Genomic DNA, 27,872 nt, shown 5'->3' on the forward strand with positions numbered 1-27,872 from the left:
TGGGTATCAGATGATGGATTCTGTGAATGGAGCGGTTCTATATATAAAACCCCAATTTAAGCATAGGCTAGTTTTATCATATAAATACGGTAGATTCATAATTGTGGAAATTGAATTTAATGGAATAAAATCAATAATGATTGGTCTATATGCACCAAATGAGTGAAAAAGCCATTTTTTTGAGTATCTTATGGATCACCTCTTGCCTTTTTCATATGAAAATTGGCTTATACTGGGGGATAGGAATGGACTTCACCACTTTGGGATAAATCATCTAAAGGGATCAAACCATCTCAGGACAAACTACTAAAATCATTTTTTGAAATGATGGACAATTTAATGCTAATAGACTCATGGAAACATAAAAATGGCTCTGCAAGAGAATATACCTTTTTTTTCAAAAAGGCATAAATCTTTCTCAAGGATCAATATGATGTGGACCTCTAAAAACTTAGCAAATAGAATTTTGAAAGTTGATATCTTGCCTACATTTTTTTCTGACCATAGCCCAGTGGGCCATGAATTAAGGTTTAGTTGGCATGTTTACCTATGGTATGACAAAGTAAATGTTGATTTTAATAATCATTTTACTAGGCGTGCCATTTTGAGAGTTTGGAATAAATATAAAACAAGGTTCTCTATGAAGGTGCCACTTTGGGTTTCCCCACAAGAAGCTTTTTTAAGAAAAGAGATGGTAATGAGGCCAAATTGCTGGACCTATGGTAAAATATCTTTTAATTTGGGTGAACCCACCCTCAAATCCAAGGAGCTAGAATCAGAAGGTCATGTTTGCCATTGGTTTACAAATATGCAATTGAAAGATTTAAGTAAGATAAAAAGAATCATTTGTTTAATTTTGTTAAATGAATTGGAAATCCTACGGTGCAATAGTGATGCAACATATTGCTAGAGTTTATAAAATGTTATTGAATTTAAATCTGGAAAATGAACAAATAAAACAGTATGATTCAGTGGGCAAGGAATTTTGAGTATAATATAATGCTTGAACAATGGGAAAATATGTGGAATAAAGGATTAAAATCTACATTAAATTATAATTTTGTATAGTTCCAAACCTCATTATATACTTTTGAATACCAATTTTATATAGACTCTTATTATGAGTTTTGTGGACTAAAATCCATTTTGTTAGATGATTGAAATATCCCAAGGTTTTTATAAACTGGCAGAACAGGAAACAATGAGATAAAGAGAAAGTAGGATGAAGGTACAGTATGTTATTTTAGTGCGATGCGTTTTATTTCTATTTTAATCAAGCATAAATCTCCTAAAAAGAGTACTAGAAACTTGAAACCGACTTCCAGTGGAAATAGTAGGTCAACCATCAATAACTGAGTTTAAATATGCTTGGTATAAACATATGTCCATCGTCTGACAAATCTTTTTTTTTTATTAAAACTTTAAAAGATAGACTCGGTCATTAGGTCATTTTCTGTCATCAGTTTTCTATGTTTCCCTGTTTCTGTGTGAATCATAAAAAATAATGACAAAACCCGGAAAAAACTTGAATTATATTTATTTAAAGTTTGTTTATATTTCTAACACTTCAGTGAAAGAAGCAGGCTTAAACTGAGAGGACAGCAGAGGCTTTTTACATGGCAAACAGAATCAAGAACGCCACCATCAAACAGAAGAGGCCCATGGCTTCCGAAAGGGCAAAACCTAAGATGGCATAAGAAAACAATTGCTGCTTGAGGGATGGGTTCCTGTAGGTAGAAACAAAAGAAAAGCCCTTACTTTCAGTGTTTTGCCTGCTGGATATATTAATTTTAGTATAATTAATATATATATATACATTGTACGTGCCTTTTCTGCAAAAGACATACTAGTTGCAAAGCTACATAAAATGCCATTTATTGAATAAAAGAAACGAAAAGCCTGTGACATAAATTCCTACTGAATTCTCTAGAACAGGGGTGTCAAACTCAATTTCATTGAGGGCCACATCAGCATTGTGGTTGCCCTCAAGGGGCCGGGTGGGTATGGCCAGGGTGGGCGTGGCCTACTGGGTGGGCGTGGCCTACTGGGTGGGCGTGGCCAGAGTGCGTATGGCCTACTGGGTGGGCGTGGCCAGCTCTACATCGTTCGCATCAAGGGTTCCTATGGGGACCTGGGCAGGAGTGGGAGAGATCTGAGGGTCTCTGGCAGAAGGAGGGTCTCTGGGCCAGGGCCAAGGCAGTGGGGGCCGTTCCCTCACTGTTTCCAGGATGGCTTTGCAGGCCGCATGAAACCACTTCACGGGCCGGATCTGGCCCCCGGGCCTTGTGTTTGACATGTCTGCTCTAGAATGAAATATTATACAATGTTTTCCAAACCATTATCACTGATAAGTGTTAAACAGCATAGATTGTAAGTATTTGACTATAATTTATTTAAAATCTGAGGAAAATTTGCATAGTTTTTCTATTTAAATAAAGGCTATATATCCATGGAAACTCTTTGCTTTGTCAGCAGTGGATGACATACATATTTTAGCTTTTCTCCTGGTGTCTTTGTCCCTAGAGTGAATGGAAGGAAAGATTTAGGAAGCTGGAATTGTTTTTCTCAAAACAAGGATCATTTAAACCAAGACACCTGAATATGGTCTCAGTATTCCCTTTAGTTTAAAATTCAGTAAAAGATGTTCCTAAATGCAAAATGCTTTACAGGTAGTCCTCAACTTACCATTCATTTAGACATTGATCAAAGTTACAATGGCATTGAAAAAAAATTATGACAATTTTTCACACGACCGTTGTAGCACCCTGCGGTAAAACTAATTTAACAATCATTGCTTAGCAATGGAAAATTTGGGCTCAATTTTGGTCTAAGGTCAAGTACTACGTGTATCAGTTTTCAAAGTTTTATGACCACATGTATACAGTAAAGATAGGGACGCGGTGGCTCAGTGGGTTGGGATGCTGAGCTTGTCGATCAGAAGATCGGCAGTTTGGCGGGTCGAATCCCGAGTGCTGTGTAACAGAGTGAGTGCCTGTTACTCGTCCCAGCTTCTGCCAACCTAGCAGTTCGAAAGCACGTAAAAATGCAAGTAGAAAAATAGGGAACACTACGGTGGGAAGGTAACAGCGTTCCGTGCGCCTTTGGCGTCCAGTCATGCCAGCCACATGACCACGGAGACGTCCTCAGACAAGCGCTGGCTCTTTGGCTTTGAAACGGAGATGAGCACCGGCCCCTAGAGTTGGAAACGACTAGCACAGATGTGCAGGGGAACCTTTACCTTTAAAAGTCATAAAATAAATTCTGACTACATATAAATCGTTCTGGCATGTTAGTTTACCTGGCATAACCAATGATTAAACTGCCAAACACTGTTCCAATCCCAGCTCCTGAACCAGCTACTCCCACCGTAGCAGCACCAGCACCAATGAACTTAGCAGCCGTATCAATATCACGGGAAACAGAGCTGGTTTGGATTTTTCGATTAGCCAGCTGATGAGTGGAAAAGCCAAAAGGCTGTGAAAGGAGCAAATAATTAGTACAGTTTGAGCCAAACATCTGAAAGTTCCATGTTTTTTTCTTGCACATAAATATGTAATTCAGCTGTTAGCTAGTAATGTATCAGGACATATCAAGGACAGGTGTGAGGTATAAACAAGAGCAAGGTTAATGTCTTGCCAAACTTTTAGCCAAAGATAGAAGAAATGTAATTTTCATGATAGTATTGACCTCTAATTCCCATCAGCCCCGAGCAGCACAACTGATGGTAAATGTGATGGAGCAGTGCTTTTCAACCTTTTCACAGATTGTACCACTTTTAGAATATGGCAATGTTGGAATTCTACCAGTTGCCTAGCAAGGTGTCAAAAACCTGATGATCAAAAAAAAAAGGAAAAAAGTGATAAAGTACAGGTTGTCCTCGACTTAACAACAGTTCAGTGTGACTGTTACAATGGCACAGAAAAAAGTGGCTTACGACAATTTTTACACTTAGGACTACTGCAGCATTCAGATGCTTGGCAACTGATTCATATTTATGATGGTTGCAATGTTTCGGGGTCATGTGATCCCCTTTTGCAAACTTCTAACAAGCAAAGTCAATGGGAAAACCAGATTCACTTAACAACTGTGTTACTAATTAGTTGTTACTAATTTAACAACTGCAGTGATTCACTTAACAAATGTGGCAAGAAAAGTCGTAAAATGGGACAAAACTCATTTAACAAATTTCTCAGCAACATAAATTTTGGGCTCAATTGTGGTCGTAGGTTGAGGACTATCTGTACACCCAATTACCATACTTTTAATGGGAAACTTGTGCCAGTTTCTCTGACTTTAATCCTTGCACTGTTCTATCCCCTTCTCTCCCTCTGCTTGTCTCAAAGAAGCCACTCCTCCGCCTCTCTCCATCTCTTCTCTATCCCCATCATTTTTTTCCCTCTCCCTTTCCCACCAAAACCTCCTCCTTTTATATCCTCTCCTCTCTCCCACCTTCTCTTCCTTGTCTCCTTGGTGCAACTCCAGCTGACTCCTCTCTCCAAGACTGTGTGCTTCTCCATCTCTCTTTCTCTGTCCCCTTTTTTTCCCCCATCATCTTTTTTTCTTTCTCTTTTCCACTGAAACCTCCTCATTTTATATTCTCTCCTCTCTCCCACCCCTTCTCCTCCTTTTCTCTTCAGTGCAGCTCCAGCTGACTCCTTCTCCCCAAGGTTGCGCTCTGCTCCTGGAAGCGGCAATCAGCTGGAGCCCTGCGCCAATCCTGGGTGCTCGGCAGAGCTCCAACAACACCGCAGGTCCAGCTGACTCTTCCACAGGCCTGTGCGGCACTGCCACTGCTTTAGCTCATCCTCCCACTACACTTTTACACTTCTTTTTACAGTGCTTTTCAATCCATGGTACATGTACCACCTGCCAGGTGTCGAAGTACCACCAGTGGTATGCATACCAAGGGTTGAAAGCACTGTCATAGATATTATTATTCAATAGCTTCTGGAGGACTAAAGGCTTCTCATAGTTTCTAAGTATTGGAGGTCCATAATAATAAAACATAGCCAAATGGGAGGTTTTGTAGAACAAAAACAACAGTTAAATTTCCAAGAGTCAAACTCCCTATTAGAAGTATTAGAAAATCCAATGCCTACTTAATGCCCTTTAAATGCCTATTTAAAGATGACAGCTACCACTAAACTACAAATACCTAGATTCTGAAAACCACAATACTGGACAGATACCGGCATCAAGCTCCCTTCGTCCAGTGCGCCCCCACAGGGAGGGTCTTCTCAGGGTGCCACCGGTAAGAGATTGCCGGCGGACGACACCCAGGGATAGGGCCTTCTCAGTGGGTGCGCCTGCCCTTTGGAACCAGCTGCCAGTGGAGCTTAGGACCGCCCCCGACCTCCGTTCATTCCGCCGGGACCTGAAGACCTGGCTCTTCGAGCTCTCTGGCCCAGGCTGAAAATTTTAATTTTAGTTTTAACTTTAATTTTAACTGGGGTTTTATTTATGCAGGGACGAATATAATTTTTTTAAATCTGTTTTTAACTTTTGTATTTTTGTTTTTAATCACCCTGTAAACCACCCTGAGTCCTTCGGGAAAGGGCGGTATATAAATGTAATAAATAAAATAAAATAAAATACACCTGAAATGTTTGTCCATATAAGAGATCCTAATTGGGTGGGGTTTTTTATGATTAAGAGGAAACTCCAGAAAAGAACTGAACAAGAATAATAGAAATATAGTCAGTTGGAATCAGGCAACTTATCATTGAATGAATGAATAAATATTTATTTAAATAGTACTTGGAACTTGAAATTTCTGAACCATCTAATTCAAAGTAATTTTTATACTGAGGATAAGAGGTAAACACCCACTGAGAAATGGCAATTACGACGCTTTTTCAACTTTCACTGAAAAGGCTACTGGGGAAATAATATCAGGATGGACATTGTCTTCTTTCCCAGGTTTGTGTTCACCTATGCTTGTAGTTTATGAGCCATTGCAAAAGAATTCTTTCTGGCATTACTTAAGTAACATTAAACATTCCTGATCATACGGAAAGAATAGTTCTCTATGGTGAGATTGACCTCCTTTTTGTGGAGGCAATCTCCACAAAAAGCTGCTCCAACAATGCTGTGCGTAAGACTATATAAAATTCTTCTAATGCTCCCCAGTTTTTCAAATATTATAACGAGGTCAGTGAAATACTATAGATCTAAGGATCAAATAGCCCATTTCTGTACTTTCAGAGTATAATGTATAATAATAACTCCTTATACTTACTTGTACAGTTTGAGTCTCAGGCCTGCTCAATAAAGATAGGGAAACTGGCCTAGTTAGAATTCGAGAACAACAGCGGAGCTAGAGAGAAAAACATTTCAGTTTATATCCAACTACATACAAATCTATACAGTAGTCTAAGCTATCCATTCAAATCTAAATTAATCCAAATCTATCTTTTTAAAATTCCTTACATTTACACTGAAATTTTTTACAATGAGCTTCAATATGTTCTCAAGCAAATAGCAAAAAAGAATCTTTTTTATATTATTCAACACAATCGACGTTTATACACATGGACAGCACCAAATGGACAACTTCGAAGTCAGATAGACTTCATCTTATGGCAACTATGCTTGAAATATTCAGTTGCATCTGTTAAAGACACTTCCTGGTGTTAATTGTAGCTCCGACCATCAGCTAAACTGAAGCTCAGAGTGAAAAAAGGTACTATATCCCAAAAATTCAATGTGAACAGCATATCACCTATACATGCCATAGAAGAAAAGGTTTGAACCACTGAATCTAGAAAGATCCAAATGAGCATAGTGAGAAATCCAAGGTAACTTCACTGAAATTGCTGGAATGGGTTAGGACGCTGAGCTTGTCAATCAGAAGATCGGCAGTTTGGCGGGTCGAATCCCGAGTGCCGCGTAGCAGAGTGAGCGCCTGTTACTCGTCCCAGCTTCTGCCAACCTAGCAGTTTGAAAGCACGTAAGAATGCAAGTAGAAAAATAGGGACCACTATGGTGGGAAGGTAAAAGTGTTCCGTGCACCTCTGACATCTACTCATGCCGGCCACATGACCACGGAGACGTCCTTGCACAAGAGCTGGCTCTTCAGCTTTGAAACAGAGATGAGCACCGGCCCCTAGAGTTGGAAACGACTAGCACGCATGTGCGGGGGAACCTTTAGCTTTAGCTTTTATGAATGATGCCAAAATCCAAAGACAACAAGTGGCTATCTGATGACACTAGCAAAAAACGGCAGCCAGCCAAAGCCAAAGGTAAGAAAGGTGAAGTTAAAAAGCTGAAAGCAATTTTCCAACATGAAGCCAGGAAAAACAAAAATAGGCAGTGTGAGAAGGAGTGACAATATCTGGAAGAAGCTAACAGGAAGGGACATGCTTAGGTTTGCCATAGTGAAAATGATGTAATCCAGCTTTACAGCATGGCAAGGAACTGTTAAAGAATGCAATGGGAATGTACTAAGTGACCAGCAGAAGATCAAGAACAGGTGGAAAGAATATACAGAAGGACTCTATAGCGGTTTGACTTACTGTCAAGATGACAATGATGACAGCCCAATTAATAAAGAACTAAGCATTTTTCTTGAAAGTAGTAGTAGAATGGGCCACAGACAAACTGTCAAACTGGAAAGCCTCAGGTATTCATGGAATACCTGCGGAATTACTAAGTGCAAATTAATATTATCTCTGCCCTAGGTCAAGAGATATGAATTACATATCAATGGCCTCAGGACTGGAAAAGCCCTGTTTTTATCTCATTAGTAAAGAAAGGAAATACCAGAGACTGCTCCAACTATCGCATGATTGCACTGATTTCTCATGCAAACAAGATTCTGTTAAAAAGCATTAAACAGAGGCTACAGAATATCAGAGATCATGAGTTGCCTGGTGAACAAGCTGCCTTTAGAAAGAGGCGCGGCATTCAAGATCCCATGGCCAATATGAAATGGATTATGGAAAAGGCATGTGAATATCAAAAAAATCTATATACGTTTTATTGATTACAGAAAAGCTTGTGACTGTGTAGAACAGAATAAGCAATGAGCAGCTTTGAACAGTTTTGGTGTCCCAACCCACCTGATCACTTATCAGATCACTATACCCTCATCAGAAGGTCACCATGTAAACACTATTCTGTGCAGTGGTGACACAAACTGGTTCAGGATCAATAAGGGAGTGTATTTTATCAGCATTTTTGCTCAATCTGTATGCTGAAATGAGCATGCATCAATTACTGTAGATCTAAAACTGCCAGATGTTAAGAGTGAAGGGGGGGGAATCACACAGGGTAGATTTGATTTAAATCAAGTCAATTTAAATCACGATTTAAATCACTAGTAAAAAGGCTTGATTTAAATCAACTCGATTTAAATCATAATTTTTAAAGAGCAACTGTCATCTCTGTCCCGCAGCGGCTCCTCTGACCCGCTATTGACTCACTGGCAGATCCATGATGGGTCTGAAATGACAGATGCTCTTTAAATGTAAAGACTCATTCTTGCTGGTAGTTAGAATCTTTAATATTATTATTTGCAAACAAAATGAAGGTTTCCTATGTAGAATAATAAGCTGTCAGGTTAGTAAAACAGCGATATCAGAACCAATTTTAGGTTAATAGGTTAATCACACATAGCTGGAGAACTACTCAAATTCTTTTATTTAATTAAAAAACTTAGAGCCTGGTACAGATGCATTTCTCTTCAATCATACACTTTACAGTGTACATAGATTTGCAAAACAATGGGATAAAGGAATATTCCTGAACTTTGTTTTATGAGTTACCGGTATCTCATGGTTATTGTGAAATTGTGTGAATGCATCAGTGCAGTGCACGTTATCTCAGCTTGCAGAGCTTGGATTCATTGAATGAGTTTACCAAAAATGTAAATATTGAAGAATATACAGCTTCATGTTACATAACTAAGCTCCATTTCATACTGAATAAACTAAATTATTAATGTATCTCAAATAGAAAACTATATTTAGATAAATTTTTACCCCAAAAGCATTTTATTAAAATAAATTTGATTTTAAAAAAATCCAATTTAAATAAATCTGATTTTTTTTAAAAAAAATCATTGATTATTATCCACCTTGGAATCATAAATAATTTGAGGTTTGCAGATGATACAAAACTTTTGGCTGAAAATAAGGAAATATCAAGGACAAAATAAGGAAAAATCAAGGACAAAAGTAAAAAATTAGGATTGAGTCTTAAAATCAGGAAAACAAAAATAATAACAGCTGCAGATGGACATGAGTTATTTAAAATAAAGAAGGAGGAAACTAAATTAGTTCAAGAACTTATCTTCCTTAGATTAAAAATTGTTCACGATGACAGTTCTCCTGAAAGCAAACACAGGATAACCTTAGGCCGCACTGCAATAGGTAATATGAATAAGATCTGGAAAAGCAGAGATATTGATATAAATACAAAAAAGCAGGCTAATTAAAGGAATAGTCTTCCCTATGATGATAAATGGGTATGAGAGTTGGACATTGAGAATGAATGATCGAAGAATGGATGCCTTTGAACTATGGTGCTAGCATAAATAATTGTGTATACCATAGATAACCAAAGTTCTCCTCCTGAAAGCAAACACAGGATAACCTTAGGCCGCACTGCAATAGGTAATATGAATAAGATCTGGAAAAGCAGAGATATTGATATAAATACAAAAAAGCAGGCTAATTAAAGGAATAGTCTTCCCTATGATGATAAATGGGTATGAGAGTTGGACATTGAGAATGAATGATCGAAGAATGGATGCCTTTGAACTATGGTGCTAGCATAAATAATTGTGTATACCATAGATCAGGGGTCTTCAAACTTGGCCCTTTTATGACTTGTGGACTTCAACTCCCAGAATTCCTCAGCCAGCTTTGCTGGCTGAGGAATTCTGGGAATTGAAGTCCACAAGTCATAAAAGGGCCAAGTTTGAAGACCCCTGCCATAGATAACCAAAGTGACCAAAAGAAAGATATTGTCATATAAAACCATACAGATCACTAGAAGCCAAAATCATAAAACTACATCTGATTTATTTTGGCATGTCGTGTGTAAATTATAGGAGAAGTCAATGAGGCTAAGAATGGTTAGTGGGACAAGAAGTGGCAAGCAAAGAACATGCTGGTTTGATAACGTCTAAAGTTATACAAAGATGATCATCCCATAACTGAAAGAAGCTGTGCTTGAAAACAGCATGGAGAGCACTTGTTTATAAAGTCGCCAAGAGTCGGACACGACTAAATGGTTAAAACAATAATACTTGGATGATAAATTAGTTTAGCTACCTTAATCCAAATATCTAGTTAATAAATATTTTTATGGTACTAAAGTAGGGATGGACAATATGTAGACCTTCAAATGATGCTAGACTATAACTGTATCATCTTTCACTAACAGCTATACCAGCTCAACTGATGGCTATTGGAATTTAACAAATCAATTCATTGTCCATTCCTAAAGCCAGCTAGATATTTCCTTTAAAAAATATTCAGGCATTCTATGTTTATTATTATTTTAAAGAACATTTTATCATGAGAATTGCTCAAATTATTCACACCATTACACACACAACTCCCTAAACAATACATTCAAGCAAAGTAGGGGAGACTGAATCAACCAAACATGTTTTCTTACTGTATGTTTTTTCAAACAACATTGAATAAGCTCTTATTTTTTTTAAAAAAAATTAATTAGGTCTCCTTGATGAATTTTATATAAACTATCTACTATCAGACAGACATCAAAGTAATAAATATAGATCAAAAGGTTTTGCTTTTTGGCAAAAGGATACATTAGAACAGTGCTTTTCACAGATTGTACCACTTCTAGGACATGACAATATTTCAGTACCACCAGTGCTTAGCAAGGTGTCAGAAACTTGATGACTTAAAAAAAAGGGGGGGGATTTTGGGTTTTACTGATTAGATTCCTTTTGTTGTTATAGAAATGGCTAGTTTATAATATTATGGAAAAGTAAAAAGTTGAGGTTCAATGTTAATGCTTCCTTCTGCTGCAACAGAGGAAGTCTGCTGGAAGTTCTTTGAGCAACAGCTTCTTCTTCCCTGTTTTTTGCCTCCCTGCCTGCTGAGCTCTCCTTCCATGGCTTCTTCTGTCCCCTTCTCTTTCCCTGTTGTCTTCTTCCCCTTTCCCACCAAAACCACCTTTTATATCCTCTCCTCCCCCCCCCCCTTTTCTCTTCAGTTCACCTCAAGCTACGCACTGCTTCTGGAAGCGCCAATCAGCTGGAACCCTGCAGTGCTCCTGAGGCTTCTGCCAGTCCTGCAGTTCTAGTTGCCTCTCCCTCAGGCTTGGGTGGCTTCAGCTCATTCCCCTCCCCTACTACAATTGTCTAAGAGGGTCACGTACCACCTGCCAGGTGCCAAAGTACCACTGGTGATACGCGTACCACCGGTTGAAAAGCCCTACATTAGAATATTGAATCCTCATCAAGTGGGGTGATTTATAAAAAAGGTTTATTTATGAATATTATCATCTTTTATTGTTTATATCTTTAGCTATATTCTGAAATAAGACCATAATAAAGTATTATTTAAATTGTGGGGAAATGGCAAATATTGTAAATATATACAATAGGTTATTGTATATAAAGTACTTTATTATGGTCTTTAGTTTAAAACCATAATAAAGTACTTTACTATTTTAATTGTGGGAAAATGGAAAATATTGTAAATATATACTGTACAATTGTATTTTCACTTCAAAACATAAAATGTTTGTTTGCACTTTTTACACAATTATTTGACCATTTTAATAAATTCTTAAGAAACTAATTTAACAAGAATCAACAAGTAATTTGCCAAAATTTATTCTGAGGCTTAGAAAAAGTCACTCAGCTTTCTCTGTAAAATAAGAGTGTTACTAAAATAGATCAGCTTGATCAAATATAAGAAAAATGAAGTTATTACTTCCTCATTAAGTCAGGAATAAGGCAAACATTCCATACCAGAGCCGGTGAAGCCAGAAGAGCTACTGGAGTCTGCATTCTGATTATCCTGAATGAAGGAAAAGAGCTACAATCAGGTACACATAGCTTTAAAAAAAATCACAGAGTTAAAAAAGACACATACAGCTCTGCCACTGTATGGCAAAATATTGCCATTACAAAGAGCCATTTTTTTCTTTTTAGCTGTTGGCTTCCCATTACTAGTATATTTTTAACGAAGTATAAATGAAACCATGGCTGTGCTTATGATTTTACTTTGGCTTTCCTTTGTTTTACAAACCTTCAAAGATAAAAATGCAAGGATGAGCATAAATTTACTTTATGGGAGTGAAAGTTGGACTATAAAAAAGGCTGAGCGCCAAAGAATTGAGGCCTTTGAACTCTGGTGCTGGAGAAGACTCCTGCGAGTCCCTTGGACTGCAAGACGATCAAACCGGTCAGTCCTAGAGGAGATCAACCCTGACTGCTCTTTAGAAGGCCAGATCCTGAAGCTAAAACTCAAATACTTTGGCCACCTAATGAGAAGGAAGGACTCACTGGAGAAGAGCCTAATGCTGGGAAAGATTGAGGGCAAGAGAAGAAGGGGACGACAGAGAATGAGGTGGCTGGATGGAGTCACTGAAGCAGTAGGCGTGAGCTTAGATGGACTCCAGCAGATGGTAGAGGACAGGAAGGCCTGGAGGAATGTTGTCCATAGGGTCACGACTTCGCAGCTAACAACAACAAAAAATCTATCAGTTAACAAGCATTCTATGGAAAGAAGGAAGCAAGGACCGTATGTGACAGGAATTGTGTTACACTGACTCGCACTGACATAAGTACCATAAGATAATGAAAAATTATCAGAAAAGTAGATGAATATCATAGCTATATTAACAGAAAATGACTTTTTTCCTTCTCTTTTTTACAGGCTATAGATTCTTTTAATGATAGGAAAAATATTAAACCGTGACTGAAAGAAAATGCTCATAGATGATGACACATATCCACACCTGTTACAAATGCACAACTACAGCAATCTCATACAAAATCTCTTTTCTCAGTTTTCCTGCTTCAAACAAGCTTTCTAGCCAAACTTTTCCAGATGCTAGAATGCATCACTAATAGCATCCTAGTACTTTTTCTTTAACATACCCAACCTACGTATGTAAAAAGTGTAGATGCCCTATTCATTTTTTCCCATTTAAGCTTCCATTTTTATCTGTTTTGCCAGTTTCTCAAATTGCTAACAGCACAACACACAGCATTATAGGGTCAGAGTACAGCCACTCATCCGTTTGTTCTCCCCTACATCAGTCAAATATATATTTATTCAGAAGCCAATTTCACCGTGTTCAATGGAGTTAATTTTTGTTAGTAGCAGGATTACACCTTGAAACGATGGATTGTAGTCTAACTCTTATTAGTAACCTCAACAACCAAGATTGGGAGTTCTCCGAAACTTGCCAGAGAACAGCCTCTGCAATTTCTGGAAGCACTGAAAGATGTTAAGCCATGTTATCTTGGTTTGTCAGAAAAAAGCTTTTGTGGGGGAAAAATGAAATTACCACTGAGGGGCCTTGGTCCCATCTGACTTCCTCCGTGCATCTCTGTACATGATTAATCATTACTTTCTAGCGGTCTCTACCCTCAAATACCCTGACTTCCTGCACAACTACCACCTCCTTCAGGTGCAGCGCCTACTGCTGCTTGCGCCGTCCCTCCGAAGCGCTACGCTGCTCACCTTCTACAGCAAAGAGATTCCACCGAATCCTCAAAATCGCGGCTCTTTCAACCAGCACAAGTCAAGCCCCGCCCATCTTATGCTCACCTTGCCAATGTATCATTGCTTCCTCCGTTCCTATTGGTTGACGCGACGCAAGAAACGCTATCCTGCCGTGGCCCAGTGGCTGACGGGATATAACTTTTCGCTGCTCGCGATTTGGGCGGGCGGGGACTCAGCGCACTCCTTTTTTTTTTTTTCCACTCTGGGAGGATTGGGTAGCCATAAAAGATTCCTTGTTCGCCCATTGGCTAGCTGTCGGAGATGATTCATAAGATGATAAGAGGAAGGAAAACAGAAGGGGTGGGTCACGCGCTCTTTCATTGGAAGGTTGGATGTTTTTTGCGTGGTGTGCGAGTTTGTACAGGAAATGGACCAGCCACGCTTCGTAATGCATGGGAAATTTCGTGTACGAAATAGCCGTCTGTGTCATTTTTGTCGGCTGTGGCATTTCTGTAGAATTAGAAGATGCCATAAACTTTGAAGAAAATCTATACAGTACTTAACAAATATATCCTTAACACAGTTAGCATATGTTTCAGGAATGCTTAAGGTTAAGGTTGGTCAAATAACAGTGATTTTAATGTCTTTGTTAGTGGATTATTGATTAAAAGACTACATTAAACTATCAACTGCTCAATGATGGCTTATTGATAAAATAATTTTCTCCTGTTGAGAATTTGAGCCATGGTTTATTTAGCCAAAATTTGTTAAAACCAAGTTGGTTGTATTCACATTTAATTAAAAATAAACCAGTTAATAAATTAGAAGAGCTCAGACTGCCCAATATCCTAAGCAAGAAATCGAACTACTGTACATCACCTGAGTCCATCCAACACACCATACAATAAATCTTGTTGTTGTTAGTTGCAGTCGTGTCCGACCCATCGCGGCCCCATGGACAACGTTCCTCCAGGCCTTCTTGTCCTCTATCTTCTGGAGTCCATTTAAGCTCAACGTCTACTGCTTCAGTAACTCCATCCAGCCACCTCATTCTCTGTTGTCCCTTTCTTCTATTGTCCTCAATCTTTCCCAGCATTAGGTTCTTCTCCAGTGAGTTCTTCCTTCTCATTAGGTGGCCAAATAAATCTATACTGACTAATTTTATATAGCATTGTGAGGCACAGGTTAGCAAACCATATTTTATCCTAACATATTGTCTAATGTGCATAGCCAGTGAACAGCTGCGTGAAACAGGCCTTTGTTTTTTCAAACAGAACATTCACTGAAGCTTGAATCTTGATTCATTTCAGGGACTAGTTAAAGAGATGGCAGACAAAGAGACAATTTTATACATCTATTGGAATGAATGGAATTTACTTCTAGGCTTGTAGTTGAACAAGTCTGAGCTATCAAACACAGTTTACATAATGAAATGCAAAATAGCTCTCAGAATAATTGAGATATGAGTAAAATGATCAGTAGAGGCACACATCGTTTGGATATGATGCCCTTGGGGAGGTTTAATGAGGAAAAATGAAGAGACTCTATCCCAATCCTACTCTCATAATTATTTTTGTTGTTGTTAGTTGCGAAGTCGTGTCGACCCATCGCGACCCCAAGGACAATGTTCCTCCAGGCCTTCTCTACCATCTTCTGGAGTCCATTTAGGCTCACGCCTACTGCTTCAGTGACTCCATCCAGCCACCTCATTCCCTCAATCTTTCCCAGAATTAGGCTCTTCTCCAGTGAGTCCTTCCTTCTCATTAGGTGGCCAAAGTATTTGAGTTTCAACTTCAGGATCTGGCCTTCTAAAGAGCAGTCAGGGTTGATCTCCTCTAGGATTGACCGGTTTGATTGCCTTGCAGTCCAAGTGACTCGCAGGAGTCTTCTCCAGCACCATAGTTCAAAGGCCTCAATTCTTTGGCACTCAATGTTTCTTATGGTCCAACTTTCACTGTTGTACATTGCAACTGGGAAGACCATAGCCTTGACTATACACACTTTTGTTGACAGGGTGATGTCTCTGCTTTTTAGTGTGCTGTCTAGATTTGCCATAGCTTTCCTCCCCAGGAGCAAATGTCTTGGCTGCAGTCCCCATCTGCAGTGATCTTGGAGCCCAGAAAAATAAAATCTGTCACTTCCTCCATTTCTTCCCCATCTATTTGCCAGGAAATGAGAGGGCCGGATGCCATGATCTTTGTTTTCTTAATGTTAAGTTTATCTTAATGTTAAGTTTTCATAATTATTAGTTGAACTTTTAAAAAGTAGTGGATTCCTAAATGATTGCTTAGCTAGGACAAATTGCATCTGACTTCAAACGTAAGTTGGACACTATAGCAAAGGTGGGGAGACTATACTCTGTTGCAATTTTCTATGGAATAAGAAATTCAATATTCACAGGAGATGACAGGATTACTTTACAAGATTGACAAAACAATTGTGGACATTGTGTAAAATAGATTTGGCAACGTTTTTTTAAAAAAATCCTGTTTTTCTGTGAATTTTGCTCAAGAAAATTTCTTTTGCATATCAGACTGGATCAAAGTGAAAATTAGACTTTTTTCAGTTTTAATAAACCCTGTTCTTAGTTTCCTCCCCCCTCAGAATCCTTAATCATGAAATCTTGAATTTTAATCCTAATCTGGATTAAATCCTGCCATCTTTTTTTTGTCCACAATGACATTGTCATTTTTTTCTCCATCTCAGCTCAGACAGCCTTAAGTCATTTTTAACTGATCCATTATTAAAATGCTGTATCCAAAAGCAATATATGCCAATTCCAAGTTGAGCAAAATACCAGACACGCTGTATGCAGATGACAGTAAGATGTGGCGTCTATTGGAATCAACATGTCCTTCTCCTTAATTAGCTGCAAATTAAGCCTATTCATAGGTCTTATTAGATTATTTCTTTTGTTAGCTAGAGTCTCGCCATTAAATCAAGCTCTCCCTCTTTGCCCATGACTTCCTGCAGTCTGCAAATCATCTGATTGGTGAGTTTTATGAAGTGGCTCAGTGGGTTAGGACGCTGAGCTTGTCGACCAGATGGTCGGCAGTTTGGCGGGTCAAATCCCGAGTGCTGCATAACAGAGTGAGCGCCTGTTACTCGTCCCAGCTTCTGCCAACCTAACAGTTCGAAAGCACGTAAAAATGCAAGTAGAAAAATAGGGACCACTGCAGTGGGAAGGTAACAGCGCTCCGTGCGCCTTTGGCGTCTAGTCATGCCGGCCACATGACCACGGAGACGTCCTTGGACAAGCGCTGGCTCTTCGGCTTTGAAACGGAGATGAGCACCGGCCCCTAGAGTCGGAAATGACTAGCACGCATGTGCAGGGGAACCTTTACCTTTTACCTTTATGAAGTGACGAGTATCAAAAGAACTAGTTTTTCTGTATTACACTATCTCTCAGAGTATGCTGATGTGGTGGCCAATAGGCTACAAGAAGTGTCAAGTCTGATATTCTTATCAAGCAGATACCCACCCTGCTGATTAGCAGACTTGGAGACTCCCCAATAATATGGGAGAGTTCAGCTCTTTCAGGACTTGGATTCTTGTGAGCTTACCAAATTGTTCTAATGTGACCTGCCATTATCTGATCACAATGGGATCAGCACTGATCATCACTCAAGAAAAATGTACATTTATTTGTGCAATATACTATGCTCTGTCCAGCAATCTTTTTACATCAAGCTCATATGTGGTGGGAGTCTCCCAATACTCCCATGTAACACCTCTACTCCGTGAGCTGCATTGGCTTCCAGTTGCCCTCCGGGTAAGATTCAAGGTGCTGGTTATGACCTATAAAGCCCTAAATGACATGGGTCTGGGTTACTTACGGGAACATCTGCTGCCGGCATCAACTTCCCTTCGTCCAGTGCGTTCCCACAGAGAGGGCCTCCTTAGGGTGCCGTCGGTGAAAGAGTGTCGACTGGCGGCCCCCAGGGGGAGGGCATTCTCTGTGGGCGCGCCAGACCTGTGGAACCGTTTACCGGTGGAGCTCCGGACAGCTCCTGACCTTCGCTCCTTCCGACGGGACCTAAAAAGATATTTATTTGAACAAGCCGGCCTGTTCTGATGGGTTTGGGGGTTTTTTAACGTTTTGTAATTTATTAAATTGGGCTATTGTATTTAATATCTTTTTAATTTTTATATATTGTATTTTATTGTATTGCCCTGTACACCGCCCTGAGTCCTTCGGGAGAAGGGCGGTATAAAAATTAAATAAATAAATAAATAAATAAATAAATAAATAAATAAATAAATAAATAAATAAATATGTCAATTCGCTCAGATACCACCAGGAGGAGATATTTAACAGCCTTATATTTTGGAAACAGTGGACCTAAGTCACTACCTGTGCATGAGATCCACCAAAGAGTTCTTTTCTAAGTTTACTAAGATAACAACTCAACACATGCAACTTAGATGGTATTCTTTGCAGACTTGTAATGACAAAACTGAGACCAAGGGCCAATTTTCACTTCATTCTTTCTTGCTTTCTGTTTTGGTTAATTCCTAGGGTAGAATTGAAATTTGCCCATAATAATGAAAGAAAAATGTACATTAAAATGTTTGTGAGATGCTTTAAGAAAAGCAGCTAAGTGTAAAGCATATTTTCACAAGGAAAAAAAGTGAGGAAATAAGTCTCTTATCATTTGTATTACAAATGAACAAGCTTCAGTTTGAGTTTGATCTGAAGGATCTACTAAAAGAGGCTCTTGACCTTCAGTCCTGAATCCCAACCGTTATTAACTCAGAAGATTATAGGCGCCGCGTGCTGCATTTGCACACATCTGGAAAGAAGGTCGGCGAAGAATGCCTGGAAGAAAGCTTTTTTATTATTATTACAAAACTACATTTCCCAGTATACCTTGCAAAGCTTCGGTTGTAGCATCCCACAATGGGCGTGGGAGTTTCGTTTTTCTTCATAAATCGGGAAAGCGTTTCTTACTGTGAGTGGAGTTGCGTGCGTCATTCGTTTTGAGCAGTCTGCAGTTCTAGTGGGAGATCTTCGGTTCTGCTAACCACCGGCAAAGACGTGAGTAGGAAGTTAAGAAAAGTTTTGTTCTAGCAACAAATTAACAATTTCGTTAGCAGGTACGACGAAGAAAAAGTGCTTTTAAAAGACGGGGTGAAAGTCCAGAAGGGACGTTATAAAGAAGGTCACATTGTTATACTTTAGCTGTGTATTTTGCTTCTCTGGTTTGCTGCTATATTGATTGTTCCGGAATGACTGTTCACCTAGTTGAGGGCTAGGCAACCTTGCCTCTTTTATGAGTCATGGACTTCAGCTCCCAGAATTCCTGAGCCAGCATAGCTAACCACCGGCTGGCTCAGAAATTCTGGGAGTTGAAGTCCATGACTCATAAAAGAGCCAAGGTTGCCTACCCCTGACCTAGTTCTGTAAGACATAGTCATCCAACTTGATGCCCTTCAAATGGATTCCATTTCGACTTTTCAGGACAGACATCTAGGGGATATAGTATATTTACTGTGTTTTTTCTGATTTCTACCACAACTTATTGGGAAATGTGATTCAATGATTATTGGGTCTCAGAAAGCAAAGGGCATTAACTGTTACTTGCTGCTGTAATGTATAGTGGTCAGGAATTCTTTGGGGAACAGTGCATCAAAGTTCCTGTTCCACTTTTGCTTTGATTTCTCTCCAGGAATTCTGTGCGCATGCATGCCCAATCCTTCAAGGCAGTTCCGGAAAATGAACTGTATTTATTTGCAAAATTCTGATAGACCATGGAGAAGATGCGTGTAAGAAGTCTTGTACAGCATATTAGCATTATGATATGCCTTTTCCACTTTATTGCTTTATTGCTAGGTTTCCCCTAAGAATACCAAAGTGAGAGGAACTTTGAGACAAGTTATATAGAGTTATACAAAGCATTAAAGGTTATAAAGCAGTTGTTTTGCATATGTTAGAGCTCTATTTCCTCTTCTGACTTTTACAGATAGGACTTGCCTCAATCAGTAGAAAACTAGTACCTGCTGGGATAACAAGGTAGGTGAGCTAATTGTTTGAATGTATAGGTGTCAAACTCAATTTCATTGATGGCCGCATCAGCATTGCAGTTGCCCTCAGGGGGACGGGTGGGTATGGCCTGGGTGGGTGTGGCCTACTGGGTGGGCGTGGCTGGAGTGCGTATGGCGTACTGGGTGGGCGTGGCCAGCTCTACATCGTTCACATCAAGGGTGCCTATGGGGGCCTGGGCAGGAGTGGGACAGATCTGAGGGTCTCTGGCAGAAGGAGGGTCTCTAGGCCAGAGCCAAGGCAGCGGGGGCTGTTCCCTCACTGTTTCCAGGATGGCTTCGCGGGCCGCATGAAACCATTTCGCGGGCCAGATCTGGCCCCCAGGCCTTGTGTTTGACATGTCTGGTATAGAAGATAGCATCCTCATAGGAATGGGGTTTGAAATAATACCTTACGAAATCCAGCATCAGGTTTCATAATTGCATAGTTTTATTTTTTTGCTTCTCCTTAATCATGTCTAAGCAGTAGAAAATGTTGAGGGGAGAGTCTCGGATTGGATTTGGTGCCTTCTATTTTTATAGATCATTAGATTAAAGCTATACCTTGCTCATTTTCCAACAAGTTCTTGCTGAATAGTTCAGAGTTTTTCCTGCAATAATCCTGACAGCTGCTTAAATCTAATGAATGAAGTGTTGACTGTCCTATCATACATATTTGTATAATTGAAAGTTCCCAACTTCTTTTTTGTCCTAGTCTTTATTTATAGCATCTGCTCAGGGAGAATTTGCTTTCCCAACACTTTCTCCATATTCAGAAAGAAATGCTGTATTCTATATTTACATATTAGACTAGTGTGCTGTTTAGTAGTCCAAGGAAAAAGAGTGGCGGCATGGCTAGAGTCCATAATATAGCAAACAAGCTGAGTTTCCAAAGAATTTAGGTTTTCTTTGTATTTTATTTTTATTTTATTTATATTTCCCGTTTCTAAACCATCCATCTCCCTCAAAGTGTCTTTTTAACAATTATGGCTCTTTTAGAGCTTCTGCTGGGATGTGGAATGTTCTGCTTCCTTAATTTGGCTACCTATTAGTTTCTCATTTGAAAGAACACTCATAAGAGTAAAATAACACTTGTATGATTACTTTAACCTTCTTTCTAATGTATTATCAGAACTCTGAAAAACTTGTTCCATTTCTGATCAATAGCAATAGGAGTTGGAGCTTGCCCAGTGCCGAAAGTAAAAATTATTTTGACAGAAATATGCAAGTACTATTACCCAGCCAAAAAGAGTTTCTGAGAAAATGCTCAAATTACACACACACACACACACACACACACATGCTCAACCAAGTTGCAGTAATATATGCAAGTTCAGCCTTTTCATTCACAAAATCACAAATGAGAGGAGCTTTATTACAGACTTGATTACATTCAACAGTAATGTCCCAAACCTGGGACCACTAGAGCTTTGATCACTAGGCATTGGGGCAGGACATAGGGCACTTTGGTTTTGAATGGTACAATCACTTTCCCCATGAACAGTCCACTCCCCATCTCCACCATATCTCCTTAGCATCACCATCATGTTATTGTTTGTCCTCTCCTCTCTTTCCCATTCCTCCTGGCAGAATGGTGTGTAGTTTTTAACTACATGGTGTTTAACATGATAGACTAGAAGTGGGAGAACCCAAGTTTCAGCCCTGTCTTAGATATAAAGTCACTTGGGTAACCTTAAGCCTGTCACCACTCAGCCCTGAAAAGACGACAATGAAAAATCACTTCTGAAAATCCTTCCCGGAAAACTGCATGGACTTATCCATGTACCAGGGCAATTGGAAATAAACCTCCATTTGGTTATCAATGACAGACGCTCGCAAATACAGAACTTTTATTATACACATTAGAAATCTACAACATTACATTACTTTTTGACATAATCGCCATTCACATTGAGGCACTTGTCATAACATCTTACAAGGTTTGAAATTCCTTAGTAGTAGTCGCTCGGCGCCAAATCTGGGCTATGGGGGGGGAGTGATCAAAAACATTCCAACGGAACTGCTTCAAAAGTTTTTGGGTGCATCTAGCGGTGTGCGGGTGAGCATTATAATGAACCGACACCATGCTGGAAGTGGTGCCATAGAAAATCCTGCCAGATGTGAAGAAACCAAAGGGGTACTGCTAGTGAAGTTCATGGAGTGTGGTTCGACCATCACTTCAGAAGTCTACTGTGAAATGTTACAAAAACTCAGACGAGCCATCCATAAGAAGCATCAGGGCATGCTGACTTCCGGTGTGGTGGTGGTTTTATAAAAAACAAGGCTGAAAATAACAATTGTAAAATGTTTGTGGCTACAGCTGATGGATGTCACATGCCACAGCATAGTTCAGGCAGATATAATCCACTTACGTGTAGATGCAGAGATTTAGATTCTTTGCAATTAATACTGAATTTCGTTTGCATCTCTAGTCAGGGACATCGAACTCAGTTTCAGCCTGTCACAAAACTGTTAAGAAAACCACAAGTTCAGAACTCTTTCTGCTGTTTGGTAAGTAGTACTTATTTGACGGTCTCCTGACACAATTAGTAATCCCATAGTTTCAATTGTTAAAGAGGGTGTACTGGCTTTAGTTCTTTAAAAAAAATAAAACATATAAAATGTTTTCTCACTGAGCAGTTGGCTCTTATCTAATTATTATTTTACTAAGCCCTAGAAGTATGAGGGCCACTTCAGTGTGGGTAGTGGTTATGGTGGTGGTAGGATAGCCTGAAAAAGTCCAGCTAACGTGGATTGAATTTACGGAAGGTAAAGGTCATGCTGTTAATATCCCTGCCCACCCCCCCCCACCTTCCTGGGATTACGCAAGGTTAAGATAATTTATTTCCTTTCAAGGCATTGCCCTGATTTCTTTCTTGCTTCTGCCAATATGGAGTGTAACACAGAATGAATACAAGTGATCTTGGCTGCAAAATAGTTTGCAACCATATCTGAATAGTCTGGAGGAACTTTGTTCTGCCCTCCTTTCTCAATAAGAATGTGCCCAAGAGCAAGAATGCTTTGTGCTTAGTTTAAAGGTAGCATGGATCATGCTTGGAGGGTAGATAGTTCCTGTGCAAAATTCTTAACTTGGCTCTCATTCTGCAAAGGGAATCAGGAGAGGAAGGGAGAAGGGGCTCAACACTGTAGGGGGGAAGTAACTGTAAAACTGATTTACAAACATCAAGCACAATAAAGAATTGGAGATCATGGGAAGCAGTAAGTAACAATGTCAATCAGATTTCTTCATTCACCTCCATTAGAAGACTCATATAATTGTCACTCATTGATGTTAGCAGGCAACAAATCACTCTTTGTCTGTTATCTTTCCAGATTAAAGCAGAAATACAAATGTATGATTAAATTTTTCAGTACTAAACTGAAATGAGGTATTTTTTGTTAATTCCTGATCTGTTTTCTGATACCTTTTTGAAAATCAGATTTCCAGTAATGTTGCATCCTGAATTCTGCACTTGCTGTTTGAAAAAAAACATACATAGTGAAAAATAAATGTGGAGCATGATTGAAAATCTCAAACTAAATATCAAAATTGAGGAATTGTACAATGAAAGCAAGCCTGCTTTTCTCTTTAAAATGGAGTTAACTGAAAGACTCATAGAATAATTGTGTTTGAAGTGACTATGGAGATTATCTAGTTCAATCCTGCACTTAGTCCCAGATCTACTTATCAAACTCAGCAACTTTAAGACAGGTGGACTTCAATACCCAGAATGCCCCAGCCAGCAGCGTATACTATCAATAAAATAGCAAATGTATATAGTTGCTGTGAATGTGTGCAAATAATTAACTACAGGTATTGCATATTGACTCCTAGAGGAGATCAACCCTGACTGCTCTTTAGAAGGCCAGATCCTGAAGCTAAAACTCAAATACTTTGGCCACCTAATGAGAAGGAAGGATTCACTGGAGAAGAGCCTAATGTTGGGAAAGATTGAGGGCAATAGAAGAAGGGGACGACAGAGAATGAGATGGCTGGATGGAGTCACTGAAGCAGTAGGTGTGAGCTTAAATGGACTCCAGAAGATGGTAGAGGACAGGAAGGCCTGGAGGAACATTGTCCATAGGGTCGCGATGGGTCAGACACGACTTCGCAACTAACAACAACATTGCATATTGACTAATATCTTTATACCTGATTTCACTTATGGCTATGCAGATGGATTATTTGTTGTATTTAGTACAAGATCTTGTTATTTTTACTTATTCGTCATGTGAATAAATACCTCATAATTCTATTTCATAGCTGTTTTTTGACAGCTTACTAAAGTTTCCGTAAATATATGTGTTATATTCGGAGACCCAAATCCTGAGTTTGAGAATTTGTTTTAATATGTTTGAACCAAGCTTAAGTTTCAGTGATTGAAAAAGACTTAAACATGGGCTTTCCCAATAATAGCTCAATACTTTAACCACTACAATCATCCTTTTCAGCCCAGCAACTGCTGGAAGAGATGCTTATAAAAATTGTTTATAATAGAATTACAACTTAGTTAACTCCCTCCTGCAATATTGATACATCTTTTAATGAGTATTAAAAGCTCAGGAGCCATGAGAAGCAGCAGCATCCCTAAGGGGATGGTATCAGTTATATTCCTTTCAACATATTAATTATGGAATTCAACATCAGCATCAACCTGATGTTGATGAACTAAACTATACTTCCCTATAGTTTAGTCATGCTCACTTTAGCAGCTGAAAATTATGGTCCAGCATCATCTGAAGAGCTGTGTATTGAGCTTCTATTGCTATTTTCAGAATGTAATGTCTTCCTGACCATTATTTGGGGTCCTTAAGAGCTGCTCCATGGAGCTCTGTCTCCTATGAACACCTTTTCCTGCCTACTGCCTTGCAGCTACATAGGCTATTTCACTCATCCTCAGCCCAAATTTTAGGTGAAGAGAATTGTAGACCAGGACACATGGAGAGAGCCCTTGGTGGGTGAAAGCTGCCTTATTTCAGTGAATCAAGTTATGTTATGCTGAAATAAGGATTTGCCAAATACTACAGGGCCAAAAGAGATATAGGCCTGTCTTTCCAATCAATCAGGGGGCTCCCAAAGTCTGAGCAGAAAGCATATATGGCTGTTTAAAAAATGTTGCTTGGAAGAAACTGCTGAGACCAAAGCTATGTTGCCATTAGATTTACTTGCATTACCAAGAAATGTTTTCTGGCCTACACTTGATTTTAAGCCTCTGTGGCTTTAGTTTCATTTGCAGATCACATTACTGATCTTGACAGCAACTCTGGCTTTAGTTATAAAAGACTCCTTCTCTTAAAGTAAAACACTGGAAAAGTAAAAAGTAAATCATTTGAGAAAGGCATGATGCTTACTATTTGCTAAAATAGTGACAGCAACAGTATTAAAATGGGATGGGCTTCCATTAACTGTATATGTTGAGAGGAGGCAGATCATAATGAAGTGCTGTTTTCCAATTCTTATGTAGCCCCTTCCCAAATGAGTTGCTCCTATTGTCTGTTGAGCAAATCCAGCAAATCATCTTATTGGTCAAAAGTGAAACTCCACCCACCAGTTTACAAGTATTAGTGCTTTTTTCCCCCTCCTGTCACCAGAGTCAGTCCCACCTGTTATGGGAATTGAATGAAAAAATACAGTGCAGTCCTGTGCACTAAACTTAAAGACCATCAAGATCCAAATCCATGGGAACTTGTCTTGTATAAATTCTTACTTTAATAAAAGGAATAATGAACAAGCAGTAGCACACTTTGGTAATTAACTACTTTGATCCGACTCTTTGCTTTGCTACTATTAACAATTACCAACATATTTTTTGAGGCTGTGTTGGAATTTCCTTGTTCTTACCAAGTTCATTCTGAGCTGGGATGATTAAAAAAATCAGACAGTTGTATGTAATTAAGTCAAGAATAATGAAAGCAAACTGTTTGATGGGCAGTGGCAAACATCTATCCATCCAGCCCAAGTTATAGACATAACAGTCTGTCCCTTCTTTACCAACCCCCTATCCCTCCTCACATGATTCCACATCAAGAACCTCCTTTCTTTCTTGCATCTAACTTTTGTAAAAACACATTTATCTAATGAGAAGCTGTCCTTGGGGTATATACCTTATCTCACTTCTCCGGGCAAGCTGTCTCCAATGCCTGTGAATAGTGAAGAGTAAGAAAGTCAACAAGTCTTAAAACAAGATGTGGTTTCTCAATCTAAGTAAATGGGTAAACGCTCAGATTAAATGTTCTAATACTTATTCTAATGGCTGTTTTAAGAATTTTTTTCTCTTTGTAGGGCCACTTCTGTTCTTCTCTGCTAATGACTATTAGGAGGACATTGATCTTTATTCCAAACTCCAGATATAAAAAAGAGAGGACTGCAGTAATTCATTGGGAACTTTTTCTTCTTTTCCAGACTGGCGGCTTATGTTCTTCCAGACATTTTCCTTGTATATTTACCATATTTTAAATTTCTCCTATAAATACCGGTAACATCAATCAGCTACTTGTTGCTTGGGAAGTTAGAAGTTATTTTTGGTAAGCTTCATGGACTTGCTTAACTTGATATCCATTCTGCTTAGAGCTATTGTGTGCTCAACCTGATCCCTGACACCACCAGCATCCTCATTGCTACATCCCAATTGTATCCAATCCTGTGCATGACTCCATTCATTATGATTAGTTTATAGAGAATTGTCAGAGGATTTTGTAATACTTTAAAGAGTAACGAGTGGGTTGCTTTGTGCTATGCTTTGAATTAGATTGTGAAAAGATACTTTGGGACTCAAACAATCACCTGTCTGCACTTCATTAATGTGTCATATCTTTTTCTAGCATCACTAAGCTGCCTCAGAGGTTTCCACCACAGCTGTACAAATCTGGAAACAGAGGTAGGCAATGCTGCTTGTGTCCCTGCAGTTTCCAAAGTTCCTGTTCCCAGTTAAATCCAAACCATTGAAATAGCTATTAATAAATGCATTGTTGCATCATCTTATTGCTGGGGTGTCAAACTTGCCACATCGTGTGATGTGCCGTGACCTATCACGACTTTTCCCCCCCTTACCAGAGCTGGGGTGGATGCTGCTTCCACGTGACGCATCTGGCCCATGGGCTGGCAATTTGACACCCCTGCCTTATTGTCTCTCCCAAAACTCTATTGCTCAAGGAGGCTTATATGAGTGTTTGTATAGATAATTTTAAGGCATGTTTTTCTCATCTTTCATAAAAATGTAAAAGCAATATATACGTAAATCTGTGTCATCAACAATTGTGCAGCTTCCCATTTTTTTGTTTTATTTATTTATTTGTATCCCACTTTTATTAGTTTTACAAATAACTCAAGGTAGCAAACATATCCAGCACACCTTCCTCCTCCTATTTTCCATCCCTCTGAGGTAGGTTGGGCTGAGAGAGAATGACTGTTCAAAGTCACCTAGCTGGCTTTCATGGCTAAGGCGGAACTTGAACTCATAATCTCCCTACACATCTATCAGCTTCTCTGTCTTTTAAAAAATAAAAAGCAGATAGGAAGAGCGTATGCTGTAAAATGCAAAATTCTAGCATTATTTTATTAAGGAAATATCTGTAGGCGCCACAAAATGCCAATGAGACATTTGGAAAGCAGGGATTTGTGGGCATTTTTTGTCTGTCGGTGTCTTTCATGAGGAGGATATCTGCAGGGGTTTATTTATTTTATGGGTTTATAAGAACTCTCAAAATTCCAAAAGTGCCCCCAATCCAAAAGGTTTATCTACCGCAATCAATGATTTAATTGGCCAAAAGAAATTAGAGACACTTTCCCTTTACACAGTTCCTATCCCAGTCTAAATAAATGTTCCATAAATGTAATAGAATTAGACAGGAAGTTGTAGCTTTGATTAGCCGCTGGCTAGCGGGATTCCTGTCCTGAAATCTCTCCTTACTCAGGCTATTTTGGGGTAGGGGAAAACACTCTTTATTCCTTAAGTTCTTTTAAAATTGTAAGGACATTTGCAAATCTTGTGTTGTATGCTGAGAAAACTTCCTGATTTGCCTGGATAATGCTGTTTTGCTAGTTAAGTATCAGCACAGCTCTGAAGGAAACAGGGAACTATTTGAAAGGAGCACATCTGCCTAAATCTTTTTTGTGGGGGAAGAAGGGCAGTCTGTGTATCAAACAATGGTACATCATACGGTAAATGAGAAATTCTTTTCTTGGCTGTG

General features: G+C 39.1%; 2 protein-coding genes across 2 annotated transcripts in view; one reads left to right on the plus strand and one right to left on the minus strand.

The window, feature by feature from the left end:
* Positions 1-1,513: 1,513 nt before the first annotated feature.
* Positions 1,514-13,752, minus strand: ATP5MC1 (ATP synthase membrane subunit c locus 1). Its single transcript, XM_083376807.1, has 5 exons — positions 13,680-13,752; positions 11,957-12,005; positions 6,239-6,316; positions 3,299-3,474; positions 1,514-1,727 (listed from the first exon to the last, which is right to left on the minus strand). Exons 2-5 carry the CDS (start codon positions 11,993-11,995, stop codon positions 1,613-1,615), a joined length of 408 nt encoding a protein of 135 aa, XP_083232933.1. The 5' UTR covers positions 11,996-12,005; positions 13,680-13,752; the 3' UTR covers positions 1,514-1,612.
* A 4,799-nt stretch (positions 13,753-18,551) lies between these two features.
* Positions 18,552-27,872, plus strand: part of CALCOCO2 (calcium binding and coiled-coil domain 2) — a 29,706-nt gene continuing 20,385 nt past the window's right edge. Inside the window, exons 1-4 of the mRNA XM_083377058.1 lie at positions 18,552-18,699; positions 19,625-19,674; positions 22,115-22,193; positions 26,505-26,560. The gene's annotated coding sequence lies outside the window, so the exon portion shown is untranslated. The remainder of the gene's footprint in view (positions 18,700-19,624; positions 19,675-22,114; positions 22,194-26,504; positions 26,561-27,872) is intronic.

This window comes from Vipera ursinii (assembly GCF_947247035.1).
Source record: "Vipera ursinii genome assembly, chromosome: Z".
NCBI lineage: Eukaryota > Metazoa > Chordata > Lepidosauria > Squamata > Viperidae > Vipera > Vipera ursinii.